A 16,707-nucleotide genomic window follows, 5' to 3' on the forward strand; every position below is an offset into this window, starting at 1 on the left:
GTGGCTTCTGAGAGAAAAGGAGGAATCAAGGATGACTCCCCAAATTTAGAGCCTGAGTGACTACGAGGATGTACTTACCATTAGCAGAGGATATGAAGGAGCATGTATTTTGGGAAATAACGGGTTCACTTTGTGATATTTTTAAGTCTTAGATGAGACATCCAAGAGGAAATGTGGAATAGGTAGGTGGATTAATTTCATTGGTCTGGATTTTAGAAGAGCTATTGGGGCTGGAGACAAAAATGCATAACAATAAAATCTAAATCTGTAAGGCTGGATGAGATCACCTAGGAGAAGTAGGGGATTCTTAGACCTCTTATAGAGGGACCTTTAAGAACTAAGTGGTGGAATATTTCAGCATTCAGACTTCAGGGAGGTCGGGAAGAACCTCTACAAGAGGAGCAGCCAGAAAGGTAGGAGGAAGGAAGACCAAAAGAGTATAGGGTGGTCATGGAAGTCAAGCAAAGAAAGTGTTTCAGGAGGAGGGAATTGCCAGCTCTGTTAGGGTGCTGCTGAGAGGTTAAGTCAGAAGAGAAATGACCATTGGTGTTAGCAATGTGGGTGGTCTTTGGTAATCTTGAATAGGGGTTTCAGGGCAGTGGTGGGGATGGATTCAAGAAAGAATGAGAGAGAGAAATGGGAGACTGCAAGTACAGAGGAGTTTTGCTATGAAGAGAAGGGGAAAAGTAGGGTGGCAGCCAAAATGAGAAGGGAAATTTTTAGTTTTGTTTTTATTTAAATGGAAAAAATCACAGCATGTTATATACTGTTGGGAAAGATGCATCAGCAAGGAAAAGATTTTGATATAAGAGGGGGGAGAATTTCTGGAGCAATGATCTTAAATAGGTCCAAAGGTGGAATATTTGACCTGCACTAGGAGCATATTCAGTTCATCTGTAATAAAACGAGAGAAGGCAAGGATTGTGCTTGGATACAGGTACTGGTTGGTGGGAATTATGGAAGTTCTCTTCTGTTTTCTTTGAAGTGGGAAGCAAGGTTGTCAGCTGGGACTGAGGTTGGAAATGGGGATAAATTGAAAGTATGAGGAGAGAAAACTTAGTATGAACTAATCCTCTAGGACAGTAGAGAAGAGAATGATGTATTATGCAGATATTAAAATCACCATGACTTAGAAGTGTTGTTGGAAAGAGTGACAGTGAGGAGGAAATTAAATAAGTCACAGGGATGAAAAGTACAGCATAAAGAAAATAGTCAATAGTATTATAATAATGTTGTATGGTGACAGATGGTAACTACACATATCATGGTGAACATTGTGTAATGTACAAAACTGTTGAATCACTCTGTTGTACACATGAAACTAATACAATGTCACATTCGTTTAAAAAAATCTGAAAAAAATTTTGTGAAATGTGGGGAAGTGACCTAGAGCAGTGAATGAATGCCTATAGTTAGTGGGAAGTCTGGTCTCATGTGACATTCAAAACTGGGGTTTTGTGAATAAAGAAAGGAGAATCAAGGACACCTACCCCTGTCTAGGCTCTCCTGGTGGTGGTACTATGTGAAGGACTGTAGGGATGGCCTTGGTTTGTGAAAAATGAGGTTAGAACAATGTGGAAAAGTGGAGGATACAGGGGATGTTGTAGATGCCTGCCTTTGGGGCACAGTGAAGGGGTATTAGGAGACCAGGAGATGGGATCAGAAAAGGGGATTAAATGCATGGTTTGGAGAGATAAGTCATATAAACTGTTGGAGATACAGTAGAAGAGAATCTAAAGAATTAACACGAATATTAAAAGAGAAGGAACAGACAGTTAACACTCTTTAAAAACAACAACAATAAAAAGGTTCTACAGACATTGAGAAGCAGCTGTTCTTTATCTTTCCTGAAGACAGAACAAAGGGAGAGGCCATTTTTGTTGTTTGCCAGTGTAATGAAGAAATAGATGCAAGAGAGTTTTTCCTTTCTTTGTCTCTGAAACATTTCAAGAATAAGGCTGTTTTCTCTTCAGAACTTAAACATAATGGGATAAATTGGATAACATGTTTAGATTGTGTATTTCCTGTGGTACCACTGGAAAGTTTGAAGTGACCATGTCAAATGAATATCTTAACAGACACATGGTATATTGCTTAAACTTGATCTCTACAAAGTAAGTACAGTAATTTAAAAAATTATTGTTACAAGTGCATGGGTTATTCTGATATTTCTTATTGTTGAAGATTTTTAGTGTATCCTGTATTTTAACAGGTTGCAGTATTTTACAGAGCTAGTCCGAGGCACAAGATGAAAATTATTAAGGTGGGTCTTTAAGATTCACATTGTTTTATGTCTATCTCCAAAATGCTACTTTACGTCTTTCATTATGCTTACATTACTAGGAATATTGGTGTAATATTAAAGTCGGAAGTATTGTGAAGCAAAAGAGATTTTTTTTTTATAGAACTTTACATGGAAGTATTAATAGAGAATTTAATTAGCAAAGGAAGATGTAGAAGAAAATGTTAATGAGATATCTGCAACACAACCTTCTTTAAACAATTGAACAGTGTAGACATATGTTCTGACAGGAGTCCATAGCCAAATCATCCCAGTGTAAATAGCAGTAATTGCTTAGAAACTGAGTAAATACAGCAAGAAAAGGAAATGTTATGAGAGTGGGAACAGTATTTCAAAGGTTTTGGTTATTTATATTAATCAGTTAAATATATACAAAGCAACTGACGTAGTATCCATTAGTTAAAGGGCTTAATCACAGTAGTCCTCCATTGTATTAGTTTAGAGTTTCTCAACCTTCACAACTATTGACATTTTGACATTTTGGACTGGATTCTTTGTTGTGAGGGGCTGTCCTATGTGTTGTAGGATGTTTAGCAGCATCCCTGACCCCTACCCTCTAGATGCCAGTAGCATTCCCTAAGTCATAATAATAAAAAATATCGCCAGACATTGCCTGATGTCCCCTACAAAGCAAAATTGCCCCTGAGAGCTACTGTATAATTAACTCGAGATCAGTCTTTAGACATAGCTCTTACACATGAGAATATTAATAGCAACTTTTTCTAAGCTTTATCTTAAGACCTCCATATATTGAAGTTTGTTGCAAAATCAGTGGTCTGTATTCTTTCCAATCTTTATTATGTGAAAAAAAATAGAGAGGAGTTGTTTATCCCCTTATCTTTGTGGAAGCAATATTTTTACCAGAATCCCCTTTTCCCCCATTCCAGTCTCTACAAAAGAATGGGTCGGTTGTAGCCATGACGGGAGATGGAGTCAATGATGCAGTTGCTCTGAAGGCTGCAGACATTGGAGTTGCAATGGGTCAGACTGGCACAGATGTTTGCAAAGAGGCAGCAGACATGATCCTCGTGGATGATGATTTTCAAACCATAATGTAAGTTTTGTTTCAGTGAATGTACATCAGAGAATCTTTTCCTGTCTTTTTCTGCACCCCATCTCCAGACAGTTCAACTGGAAAAGAATTGGGATATTCAGTGTATTAGGATATTCAGCAGTGGATGAACTAAACTATTTTACCAGAATTAATTAATCTTATTTATGGCCTACCGTGTAGTTTTGGAGAATATTATTTGTATGGAAAGGACATAATAAATGGCAAAGTCATTCATTTAACAAATATTTATCGAGTGCAGCCAGATGTCACATTTTTCTGGCCACCAGTGGAGTGGTACAGCAGTAAACCTTCATGGGGCCTTTATTCTAGTTGAACTCAGGCTATCAGAAATATGCATGTGCATGGCCTTACAGTAAGTATAAAAATAGTCAAGTTTCCATCCATACTATGTATTTCCTTATGTCTGTAATTGTCCCATGCTGTCAGTGATACAAGCTACTAAGTTTAAATAGCTTTGTCTCCTTCCGCCACTGTTTCTGATTGATGTAAGATTCTTCTGTGATTACATGGTCATGTCAGTAGTAGTTCAGGTGGGGGGTCACTTGAATCTTGTTATTTGATAAGCACGTGTCTGATAACCTGGGTCTTCCTCAGTTCAGTGACTCATGCTGATTACATGCCTGGCATACTTCATTAACCCATGGTGGCCTAAAGTGGAGCATGTGGGAGCTCAGGACTCAGAATTGCCATGGTCTTGTAGGCATATAAGTTTTTTGCTTTCCATTCTTAGAATTATATAGAAATCTTGAGAGAAAGGGGAAGTTGTTTAAAAAACACGTATTTTCTAGATTCAACCAGATGAGAATTTATTTTTATGTTTATTTTTTAAAGATTTTATTTATTTGTTTGAGAGAGAGAGAGAGCATGAACAGCAGGGAGGGGCAGAGGGAGGGGGAGAAGCAAACTCCCTGCTGAGCAAGGAGCCTGCCCCCCGGACTCGATCCCAGGACTCGATCCCAGGACTCTGGGTTTATGATCTGAGCTGAAGGCAGATGCATAACCGACTGAGCCACTCAGGTCCCCCAAATGAGAATTTAAATGAATTTTTGTAAACCATATTCTTTATGTAATTCTGCTACAGCACATATCTGATTGTAGTGTTAAGCAATAGATAGCTTAAACTCCAGAGCTCATATATATCTTATTACCATTTAATTCCTGACATACATTAATTTAACCCCTTACCATGCATGCATTTTGTACCTTTTAGAAAAAGAAAATTGGAGGGGTAAAGAAGATCATTATTTTAGTATTATAAATGTGTAGTATTATCTGTTGTGTAGAAAGAGTGTATGATTTTAATGTTGAAATATCTTTAAGAATTTTAATATAGTGTAATGAAATTAGTTCAGATAGAGCTTCACAGGCTTGGCTTTCATTCCATACCAGAATATTTTTGTATTTTTTTCTAATCTTAATTATGTTAAGAAAATAATAGATTCTTTTAGTGATGTATATGTTATATCAGTTGGAAATTTGTTTTCAGAATTAGCTCTACAGTGTTATAGGATAGATCTTTATTTTTGTGTGATAATATTTCTCATTTAATTTTTTTTAAAATTTCAGGTCTGCAATTGAAGAGGGTAAAGGGATTTATAATAACATTAAAAATTTTGTTAGATTCCAACTGAGCACGTAAGTTTGTAAGAAGTTTGTCACCATGGGTCTTATAGATAAATTATATGAGAAATAGAATTCAAGCAGAATGCTTAGAAGCTTCTGAGCTCTATTTCTGAATGTTGTTCATATGTTAGTTTTCCATAATGAAAATTAATTCTATCCTAAAATTAAAAATGGCATGATAAAGAGATGATGTCTGTATCATCATCAAAATATATAAATGTTTGTAGTTTATTTACTAGCTCCAGAAATAACTAAGGAAGGAGTGTCAGATCTTAGTGTGTTTCCTTGGTGTCTTTTTCCAAAAGTAGAAGGGCTTTTCTGTAGTCAAAAAACATTTGCCAAAATATTGTTGAAACTGTTAACTGTTATGTAGTAACAGCTATTCTGAACTCAGTTTTTAAAACCTTCCTCTGTTTGTTGTTATCTAAACATCTTGAAATCCTTTATTTAAATGCTACGGATTATAAAGTTTAACTTTTAGCGTCAAAATTTTCACACAAATGAAGCATAGATACTCATAAATACAGACTTCCTTTAAAAACACAGTAGTAAAATGAGATTTTCAAACGCTAAAGAAGTGATATCATAAAAGTAGTAAGAATTATAATATATAAAAGTAGTAAGAATTATATAAAAGATACATTATCTTTTTTTCAACAGGAGTATAGCAGCATTAACTTTAATCTCATTGGCTACATTAATGAACTTTCCTAATCCTCTCAATGCCATGCAGATTTTGTGGATCAATATAATTATGGATGGACCTCCAGCTCAGAGGTAAGAGTTTTTTTTATCCATAAACTAGTAGAAGGACAAAGAAAGTGTGATATCTTGATGATTAAGTTTTATGATTTCATTCATGGATAGCACTAGAAATCTATTCATGCAGCGACATGTTTGTTATAAATTGTGTGATGGCTGTGTATATCATTTATGCTCTTTGGGTGTTTTTTCACGTGTCATAGATCTAAGCTTTTACGTTATGTTAGATGCCCATTCATAAGTTGAGAACAGATGAGGGAATGAATAGGTGCAGTCCCTGTCCTCAGGAAATAAGCTTTTGTCTCTAAGAATGGAATGTAATGGAGAAATCCTGAGTTTAGTTTTATTATCTGGGTTCTGTTGTCAATTTTAGAGACTTTGGAAAAGTATTGGAGGATCTAAGCATCTAAGTATTTTCTTCTGTAATGGGCCATAGATGTTGCTTTCCAGCAGAAAGAGTAATTGAGTGATATATGTCAATGGTCATTATAACAAATCATCCTAGTCAAAACCTCCTTGCATGAAAGGTATTTCAGAGTTTACTCAGTAGGTTACTATTTCAGGCCATATTTGAAATAAGTAAACTTACATGTAAATGAAATTGGACAATTTTTTTCAATTTGACCATCAGTCTCCCATCAAACTATGCCAAGTAGGAGTAACAAGGGAAGAGTAATAAAATCCATGGTTATTTTCGAGTATTTATAGCCAACCTTTTCTTTAGGATTCAGCATTTTGTTTCCATAAGAAAGCATTTAATTTCCTGGATAATTGAGGTTAATGAGATTGTAAAAGTAACAAATCCAAACCTTAAAACTTTAAAGTAATTCACTTTTCTATTTGTTTTGAAGCCTTGGAGTAGAGCCAGTGGATAAAGATGTCATTCGTAAACCTCCACGCAACTGGAAGGACAGCATTTTGACCAAAAACCTGATACTTAAAATACTTGTTTCATCAATAATCATTGTTTGTGGAACTTTGTTTGTCTTCTGGCGGGAGGTATAGTCACTGGATAAGCTGCCTTAATAGCATGCATTCTGTATGACCCAGTTATTTTGGTGTGTTACATGGAAGCTTGGAAAGTTAGGAGAGCTCATTGGAAAATATGATAATAAAAACATTTAAAAATAGTTTGATTTCAGTCTTTATGGGTTAAAAGAATTGCTGATTCATTTATTAGAATAGTTTAAATCTGCAAAGATATCAGCACAATAAAAATTAATATATTAATATTCATATTTGGGGAGTAATTAGAAAATCTGAGTCTATTGCTACTTTATTTCATCAGAAAAGAAAGTTGTTTTAATATCCAATATATGGTGTGTGAGAAGACTACTTTATTTAGATTATAGCTATTCATTAGTGACTTATTTAAATGGCGTATAGGAAATTTACGTAGCTTATATGTTTTATGTCTTAGGCTAAAGCTGTTTTATTCTAAAGCAAAGAAAATGTTAACCTTTTACAAGCATGCAGTATTTGTTCATTAAATTCAGCCACTGATAATCATTTTTCTTCTTGATAGCTACGAGACAATGTGATAACACCTCGAGACACGACAATGACCTTCACATGCTTTGTGTTTTTCGATATGTTCAATGCACTAAGTTCCAGATCCCAGGTATGCTTAGGTGATCTTAGCTGACTGATTCAATTGATAGAGTTCTCTCTGATTGTAAGTAGGCAAGGATTGTGGGGTTTTAGCTTTGCTTGATTTTGTCATCACAGATTACAGCCCCAGATACAGCCTTCCCTATAAATGTGTACCTACAAACGTGTCATAATGGGGATAGGGCATTTGGGCAAATAGCTTTACCTTTGACCAGAAGATCCAGTCATCGCCTGGTCTTTCTTCTTTCCATTCTCTTACATCTGTAGCTTTAAGATAGGTTCAAGTTAATATTATCTGAGAGTATTGGACAAATGGGTTCTGTTAAGTTGGTATTAGTCTCATTTTAGAAGAAAGTATTGTTAGAAGTACAAGAACAATTTTGTGCATATTAATGGTTTCTGATTATTTCTGTCAGTGTGTCAGAGCTTAGGACATTTTAAATTTGCTTTTCTTCCCATGTTGTATCTTAAGGTGTGATTGCCTTTTCTTGATTGAAGTGTTTTCATAGAAAATTAATGGGCTGTGGGCTAGAACCTAGTAGAACCTTTTCAGAGCACAATTGTTCTTGAAAAGTAGTTCCATTTTGAAGCCTGACTCTTCATTTCAATTCTAGAGCACCTTATAAATCCTCAATTATATCTATTACCATTTAGCATGCTGGAACTTTCTAAGTCAATGAATTGTCGTTAATTTAGACTAAGTTTTGGAGAGCTTACAATATTCATTTTTTGTTTTATGAAAGGCAATTTTACATTTTTAGTACACACTGAACTAGGTCTATTCTTTAAGAAAGGCTTTTAGATTATCTAACTTAATGGATAGAAATGATTTAGCAAAATAATCACACAAATGAAGTTTCCAATGTTTTGAAATGCTAAAGTTTCTTTTCATTCTGTGGTCTCTTGTTGATGTTGTTATTGTAGCATCACTCTTGTAGAGAAAGCTTTCTTGATAAAGAGAAACTGCTTTAGGGGCGCCTTGGTGGCTCAGCTGTTAAGCGTCTGCGTTCGGCTCAGGTCATGATCCCAGGGTCCTGGGATCGAGCCCCGCATCAGGCTCCATGCTCGGCGGGAAGCCTGCTTCTCCCTCTCCCACTCCCCCTGCTTGTGTTCCCTCTCTCGCTCTCTGTCAAAAAATAAATTAAAAAAAAAAAGAAGCTGCTTTAAATTGAACCTTTATTCCGTCTGAATTATTCCAAAATAATAGTCAAACCATTAAGAGATTTCATGGTATTGCCATTTTGGCATTCAATCCAGTTTATTAAAAATTGGAGATGACTATGATAATAAAGAAGCTGTTTCAGTGACCAAGGAATAATAATTGAACTCTTTGCTCTGCCAACAGACCAAGTCTGTATTTGAGATTGGACTCTGCAGTAATAAAATGTTTTGCTACGCAGTTCTTGGATCCATCATGGGACAGTTATTAGTTATTTACTTTCCTCCACTTCAGAAAGTTTTTCAGACTGAGAGCCTAAGTATACTGGGTAAAGAAAATGTTATCTTTTTATAATTTATATATTTTAGATGAATTATTATATTTTCCAATGCATTTGTTCTACTAAAAATTTCCTTTTAAAAAGTGAGATAAAAAAGTGAGTTGATTTGAAAAAGGAGTGTATTCTATTTTATCGTTTGGAGAAGTTTGCTGGGGTGGTCACTTGCTTAATGCTAGGCTTTAAAATTTTTTTGTAATTTTTTTTTTCTTGCAATATTTTTTTCTTGGTTATAGCTGTCAAATTGTTGTTGCTGATTCTAAACTATAGCAAATGAAAACGTGTTATAGAGTAATTATAGTTTATAACTGTTCAATCTTACATGAAGAAAAAACTAGATTTAAGCTCACTGAAAACCAGGTTGCTCTTCTTTAAAATTACAATTTCAGTAAACTAATATTTCAATATTTTTACTTGCTAATTTGTGCATTCTTATTTTACAAAATAACAGCCTGACCCTAAAAGCAGAAAATACATTAAGATTACATGGAAGATAGACATTGTTCTTTCACATACTATGTATTAAATGTATTATGATACATTTAAAAATTAATCTTCCTGTGTAAGGGTGAGGACCAATGTATTTTGTGGCAATGCTACTTTTAATTCTTGTGTTTTTAAGTTAATTGGGGTATTTGTGAAAATAAGTTATACAGCCTCACTGTATTTTATGCTGTGAGTTACAATTTACCTTAAAGTTGAAATAGTTTAATTTCAGTTTTTTAATTTCATATTTACACTTGTTCCTCTTTTTAAAAAGTGGGGTCTTAAGGAGACAGCTGCAATTTTTCAAGCAATGAGTAAGAATGAGATAGTGTGGATACTATTGTAAAGACATGGTCTTTATTTATTTTTAAATTGTAAAAAAAGGTTTTATTTATTTGAGAGAGAGCACGCATGCACAGTGCATCAAGTGGGGGAAGGGGCAAAGGGAGAGAATATCCAAGCAGACTCCCACTGAGCATGGAGCCTGACATGGGGCTTGATCTCACGACCCATGAGATCAGAACCTGAGCCGAAACCAAGAGTTGGACGCTTAACTGCCTGAGCCACCCAGGTACCCCAAAGACATGGTCTTTAAATGATGAGTTCTTCTAGGCTCTCGAATGGAATAGATAGAAATTCCTAAATAATCTTTAGATAGGCAGTTTACAATCAAATTAAAATTAAAAAGACTGTGTGATCTCTTAAATAGAAAACTCCTCTTGCTTGTGTTGCTGTTAATAGTTATGGTTATGAGGTTATGGTTCAGGGAGAGTAGTCAGAGCACTTGGGTTCTAGTTCTCTGGCACTGCCTTTTCTAGCTGTATGACTTCAGATAAGTCATTTTTGAGCCTTACTTCCCTCTTTTTTTTTTGAGTGGGCAGCAAAGCAAAATTTATTGAGCCATAGTATAAAGCTCCCGAAGAGAGAGGGGACCTGAGAGGGTTGCCCTCAACTTTCCTCATTTTTTAAACTAAGGCTGATTTTATGTACCTCCTGGAATGGTTGTAAAAGAGTGTTTTAAAAGCTCTGTTAAGATGCTAGGAAAATGCACCTGGGTGGCTCAGTCGTTAAGCATCTGTCTTAGGCTCAGGTCATGGTCCCAGGGTCCTGGGATCGAGCCCGACATCAGGCTCCCTGCTCAGCAGGAAGCCTGCTTCTCCCTCTCCCACTCCCCCCGCTGTGTCTCTCTCTGTCAAAAAAAAATAAATCTTAAAAAAACCCCAAGAAAATGCTAGAAAAATGTAAGCTTTAAGCTTTGCAACTGTTTCAAAGAATTGTAAAATGCAACTTATTTTCTCTTGCAGATCTGCTGTTTCTTGTGGGTCTCACCTCCTCAGTGTGCATAGTAGCCGAAATTATAAAGAAGGTTGAGAGGAGCAGGGAAAAGATCCAGAAGCATGTTAGTTCGACATCGTCGTCTTTTCTTGAAGTATGATGCATATTGCATTCTTTTATTTGCAAACTAGGAATTGCAGTCTGAGGATCATTTAGAAGGGCAAGTTCAAGAGGATAATGAAGATTTGAGAACTTTTAAACTTTTCATTGACTAGAAATGAGTGTTATGTTAAAGACTTGATTGGAGACTTTAACCTGCTGGCAGTCCCAAATGAAATTATGCAACTTTGATAACATATTTCTTGATTTAAATTGGCTTTTGAAATTGAGTGGAACTTTATAAAGCATATGGGCAGTTATTTAATTAAAAAAAAAAAAGCAAAACCTGAACCACCTTCTGCACTTAAAGAGGCCTAACAATACAACTACACTATCTATCTTAGATAGATATTAATTTTTTTTAATTTTTAAATATTGTACTATTTATGGTGGTGGGGCTTTCTTACTAATACACAAATAAATTCAATCATTTCAAAGGCATTCTATTGGTTTAGAAGTTGATTCCCAGGAGTGCCATATTTCAGCTACTGTATTTCCTTTTTCCTGCAATGTAAGCAGCTCAGACACCTTGTGTTACTGTTTTTGTATCAAGTTTTTTGCACAGGATGTGACCACTGTCAGATCACTGTTCTTTTCTTTCTTTTTGTGATTGAAAAGCCTATACTGCAATTTGAAGTAAATGTTTGCTTTTCTTAGTAAATGTAAATGGTTGCTTTTTTTTGTTTTTTGTTTTTGTTTTTTTTTAAGTTAAGAGTCTTTGGTCTAGCAAAATTAATACAGGGTTATCAAGTGGCATTCTAGGTAGAGTAGCCTTGTCTGTAATTAACAGTTAGTCATAGAATCAAAAGTATTTAAGAGTGATTGGGCTGAAATCTATAACAGATTATATGAACATGTTAATGCCTCTTTTTGAGTTAAATATAAATATATACTTTGTCAAGTATCATTTTGTCATCCCTTAAATATAAATCCAGTACCTCACCTGAATAACTGAATTTTATTTTTCTTAATGTCTTTCTGTGTATATTTTTAAGCATCTTTCTTCGGAAGTATAGAATACTATACTTGATAAAAAAGCCCCAAACTCAAATAGATGGTTTATGAACCAGGGTATACGGGAAGACTCTGTGCCGGCCTTTTCTCTTTGAGTATCTGCAGCTTCTTTGGCTTAGATTACAGCACTACCTTGAGCAGCGTGTACCTTCAGACTTCCACCATTTGTTCTCTGCCTTCTGTTGCATTGGGCATGCTAGAGAAATAGTTGGGTTTACTCTCATAGTCCCATCAGTTTTTATAATAGCTTGGTGAGGTGTAGGTAATTTTTTTTTTTAGTGTGTTGTGGCAAATTTGGGCCAGAAATTCAAAATTAGAAATCCATTTTTCTATTGAATATTTCTCTCTGAAACAGAAATGGGTTTCAAATTCTTAAATGTTTAATTCTTCTTGAAATTCATGAGTTTTGTATTTTATAATTATTCTCCATTTTTTAAACTGTCAGCATAAACCACCCTCTAGTTTTTATCACCAATATTAACCTGCCAGTGTTAACACTGAAATATTTTTATTAATGATAGGGAAAATATCTATTCTTTGAGTCCTTGTAATTGAAACAGTTGAGTATAAGGAGCTGAGATGTCTGAAATTTATTCTACTTTAGCCTTTAAGGCTTAATAGTCAAATGTACATTTTTCTTATTAGATAGAACATAGAAACCGTTGTCTAGTCAACTTTATCTTTAATGACGTGATGTCTCATACCTAAATTTTGTATGATTTTTTTTCTCTGTTACAAAGACTTGAAATATTAAGTGCATCTCAATCTTTTGCTTTCCATTTTAGGTTCAGAGTATGACTCGTATGAAATAAATGTGCCTATCCTTTGATTCGGTTTTTGAACCAAAAGAAAAAAATGATTTCTTTTCATAAGTTAATGACCTTGCAGTTAGGCCCGTTAACATTAAAATCTTATGGATGTAGAAGATACAGAAATTAGGCAGTACTCAAAGTGCACAGAATCTGTGATTTAAAAAGAAGTGACACGTATAGACAGTACAGATACACTATATCCAGGTTTCAATTTTCTGTAGTATAACAGCAAATTAGAATATTTGTATATATATCTTCCATAGTATATCATCCAAATTAGTATAGATACTTTAAATATGCTAGTATCTAAATTTTAAATTTTCACCCCACTCCCTAGCCCTAGACTTGCTAGAGTCCTAAATAATACTAACTTATTTGATTTTTCCCTGTTAGCCTACCTCCTGAAGTTATTTGGTCCCAAAGTGATTAAACATCTGGGAAGAAAAGAAAGGAACTTGAAATAATTCACCTAGGTAGATAATTCCCAGCTGCAGAGAAACAAGGCTTAGCATGTTCTCTCACATTTGTACTGGGCATAGCATGACCCAAAGATGAAACAAAGTGAAACCAGACAACCTAAAAAACCTCCCCCTTCAGGATACAGGCTTTATTTAATAGCAGTAACCACACTCAGAATGCTAAAACACATTTTTTACCTTTTACACCCATGCAGGGTACATCTTTCACATTGGTAGTCTTTCTGAAATCACTTAAATTTTAATCTCTTTTATATAGGACAAAGTGAGTATTGGCCATACTCAAAATAGTTTTTCAGTGAAAAGAATTGGTGGCAAACAATGTCATATCCAAGAACCTTAATTAACTTTACCTTGCTTTCTGCCTTTGTCACTTGGCAGTTCATGTGCATTGCCTGTGACTCAAGCAAAAACTTAGGTGGATGAATTGTCATTTCAGTAAACTTTTACTTAGTACCTGGAGTTAGCTAAGAATAAAAAGGTGATGGCATCCCTGCCTTTCAAGAGCTCATGGACAGGGTTAGCAGGGCATATAACTGTTAACAAGCTATTTCATGAAAGTTAGTAGTGGTCTTTGTACATTTATTTTAAAAATACACATACATTAAGATGAATCCAGCATACATTTTACTGGAAGTTTCCCTCGACACTGGCATTTGGGAATCTTTGAAATGCCTTTTTAGACTAAGCTACAGTCCAAACAGCTGATTTGCATACTGAAATGTGGTGTGGGTAAATACTCTAACTGGTATGTGACTGAACAATCAGATTATCCCCATAATTAAGCTTCCTTGAGCTCAGTTAGAATTCGGTATGAATGGGCGCCTGGGTGGCACAGTTGGTTAAGCGACTGCCTTCAGCTCAGGTCATGATCCTGGAGTCCCAGGATTGAGTCCTGCATCGGGCTCCCTGCTCGGCAGGGAGTCTGCTTCTCCCTCTGACCCTCCTCCCTCTCATGCTCTCTGTGTCTCATTCTCTCTCTCTCAAATAAATAAATAAAATCTTAAAAAAAAAAAAAAAAAGAATTCGGTATGACTATTAATTCTTGTTAGACAACCTTATTTTTGGTTTTGGTTCTCAGAGTTGGTTATTATTGATAATGGGTAATGGTTAACCAGTCCTTGATATTAATGTAGATAGAATAGACTGCAAATATTGTTGTAGATTTAGATGTATAAAGCAGTAAGAGGTAGTATCTTGCCTTTGGGGAATTCTCCGTCTTAACCCCGGAGACCAATATGAAATACATTCGGCACAGTGGTAAATGCTGCCCCAAATGTTATCGTAGCTAAAGGAGAGAAACAACTTCATAGGAAGAGGTTGTCAGAGAAATTTCCTAGAAATAGTAGCATCTGAATCAAACCTTAAGTTAGGACTCTCCAGCCTAGAAACAGCAGAATATTGCAACCAATTGCACAGCCTCTACAGAGGTGTTGGTGGAGGGCTGAAAGGAACAGATGAAAACCACAAGGAGTTGGGGGCAGTTAAGGCAGGAAGTATATTATGTGAGGGGTTTGACAGATAGGCAGGAGCCTAGTGGTGAAGGTAAAGACATTTGATTGGTGGCATACTAGAAGATTTCAGGAGTGTGATATGAGTTTGGATTTTTGTCATTAATGGAAGCATGAAGGGTGGATTGTAAAGACAAAATAAGACTGATGAAGAGAATTGTAAAAGATTAAGTGGTAGAGGGACTAGCTGAGCTGTGGCAGTCAGTATGGAAAGAAAGGCATGGCATATCTGTCTTCTAAGAGGTAGTATTGACATGACCAGATGGGAGAAAAGAAACGTGGAAATTCCCTGTTTGGGGCTTTCTGGCTTGGATAGTAGAGCTGTTGGGAGAATTACCGAAGCCGAGCGACCTTTAATGGGACACAGGTCAATTTGGAATGTAAGTTTGTGGTGTCCTTGAAATTTCCCAGTGGACATGTTAGATGAGGTTTTAGCAGAATATGATTTAAAGCCATGGCTGACAAAGTATAATGTAGGAACTTGTTACAGGCATTATCTATATTCTTTTACTAAAAATAAAGCAGTAAATGAATATAAACTTGGCTTTGACAGAATAAAATTTTTTGTAAGTAGTTTTTTTAGTATAGTAAGGTAAGATTCAGCAAACATTCAAAATGCAAGGGGAAAAGAACATTTCAGCTGCCTCTGTTACAGAGCTTTCAGAATGAATCTGTTAATTAAGATTACTAACTGGAAGGCACTGATCTGAATTATTGGGAGCACATCTTTTTGATATTTGCAGTAAGACGCTCTCTTAAGAGGTGAGAGAATATAAGCAAAGAAATGCATGGCGTAGACTGAAGTTTGCTGTGTGTGGAAACATACTTAGTGAATGGCATTAAGGCTAGAAAGTAGCTGTTTGCTCCGAGAGATTTATGGCAGGGAATCAGAAGCAATGTTTTGTTTTTTTCTTTTCCATTTTAGTCGTAATTCTTCCTTGGATCTTTCTAGCCTTGTATCCCACACAGTGTTCTACACAATTGGATAGTATTCCTTCAACTTGAAAACCTTTTTCCTCTGCCTCAATTTTAAGAATTAGAATTTTTACTTGTTCTTCAAAACCCAGCTGAAGAGCCAACAAGCAGGGCCTTTCCAGATTACTATAAAGGGGTGTGTGTGTGGGGGGGGGTACAGTTTCTTATAAATACTATTAAGAATAAACCCATCCATAAGTTTGGGCATAAAATTGTGGGATTTTTTTTTTCTTTTTTTAGAAGGCATTAGAAATTTAAGTCCAAGCCACTACATTGATTAATCTGGACAGAAATTTGATATAATCTTTACCTTTCATTCAAAATAAGTGTAAGTGGTGAAATTTGGGGAGGAAAGTGAAAAATCTTTGAGCCATTAGATTTGATCTTTGTAAATTCTTTTCTAATCTAAACCTGCTATTGTTCCTGTGTACTCGTGAGTGTGGTAATTGCCTGCATTTGTACAGCTGCCCTATTTAGACAGTGTTTCGTGTACAGATAGATCACTGTACACACTTGACTTTGCCATTCCTTTCTCTTTTGTTGAAGTGTAACCAAATTGACAAATATCCTGCGCAAAGGCCTACATTTCTGTGCCGGTCCCATGGCTGTTAGGCCTGGCAGAACCGCCTTTCCTATCTAAATCACGATTGCCCCATCAACATTATTTGTTTAGCAATAATTGCATTGTTCTACTTAGTAATCCTCTGAGTAGAATCCGTATCTCACAGTCTTTTTTTTTTTTTTTTTTAAAGATTTTATTTATTTATTTGACAGAGAGATAGCACAAGTAGGCAGAGTGGCAGGGAGAGGGAGAAGCAGGCTCTCCGCTGAGCAGGGAGCCGGACGTGGGGCTCGATCCCGGGACCCCAGGATCATGACCTGAGCCGAAGGCAGCCGCTTAACCGACTGAGCCACCCAGGCGTCCCCCATATCTCACAGTCTTAACAAAGTACATTGTGCTGATTGGGCAAATGGTTCTGCATGAACCTAGAGGTCCGTTTTGGGTTCTGAGTATTTCCAGCTTTAGAACTCAAAAAAAATTGTGTTTTTTAATACAGCTCTCCCTCTTTCTCTTCTTTTTTTTTAAATACTTATCCACCCAACTGTATTAAGAACAATTTTCTATTAAG

At 35.8% G+C, this 16,707-nt stretch overlaps 1 protein-coding gene across 13 annotated transcripts in view; it reads left to right on the forward strand.

The window, feature by feature from the left end:
• ATP2C1 (ATPase secretory pathway Ca2+ transporting 1) overlaps window positions 1-16,707 on the forward strand; it is a 158,162-nt gene that overhangs the window by 131,450 nt on the left and 10,005 nt on the right. For 6 of the 13 annotated variants that reach the window (XM_081801879.1, XM_081801870.1, XM_081801913.1 and 3 more), the window contains 8 exons: window positions 2,213-2,263; window positions 3,190-3,356; window positions 4,944-5,012; window positions 5,661-5,777; window positions 6,614-6,761; window positions 7,288-7,383; window positions 8,719-8,860; window positions 10,660-10,784. In XM_081801879.1, the coding sequence (XP_081658005.1) occupies window positions 2,213-2,263; window positions 3,190-3,356; window positions 4,944-5,012; window positions 5,661-5,777; window positions 6,614-6,761; window positions 7,288-7,383; window positions 8,719-8,860; window positions 10,660-10,784 (915 nt within the window). Of the gene's footprint in view, window positions 1-2,212; window positions 2,264-3,189; window positions 3,357-4,943; window positions 5,013-5,660; window positions 5,778-6,613; window positions 6,762-7,287; window positions 7,384-8,718; window positions 8,861-10,659; window positions 11,694-16,707 lie in introns of those variants that run through there. The other 7 variants (XM_081801891.1, XM_081801884.1, XR_014139750.1 and 4 more) reach the window with 4 other exon arrangements.

This window comes from Leptonychotes weddellii, chromosome 1 (assembly GCF_054177405.1).
Source record: "Leptonychotes weddellii isolate Sample4059 chromosome 1, ASM5417740v2, whole genome shotgun sequence".
Classification (NCBI taxonomy): Eukaryota; Metazoa; Chordata; class Mammalia; order Carnivora; family Phocidae; genus Leptonychotes; species Leptonychotes weddellii.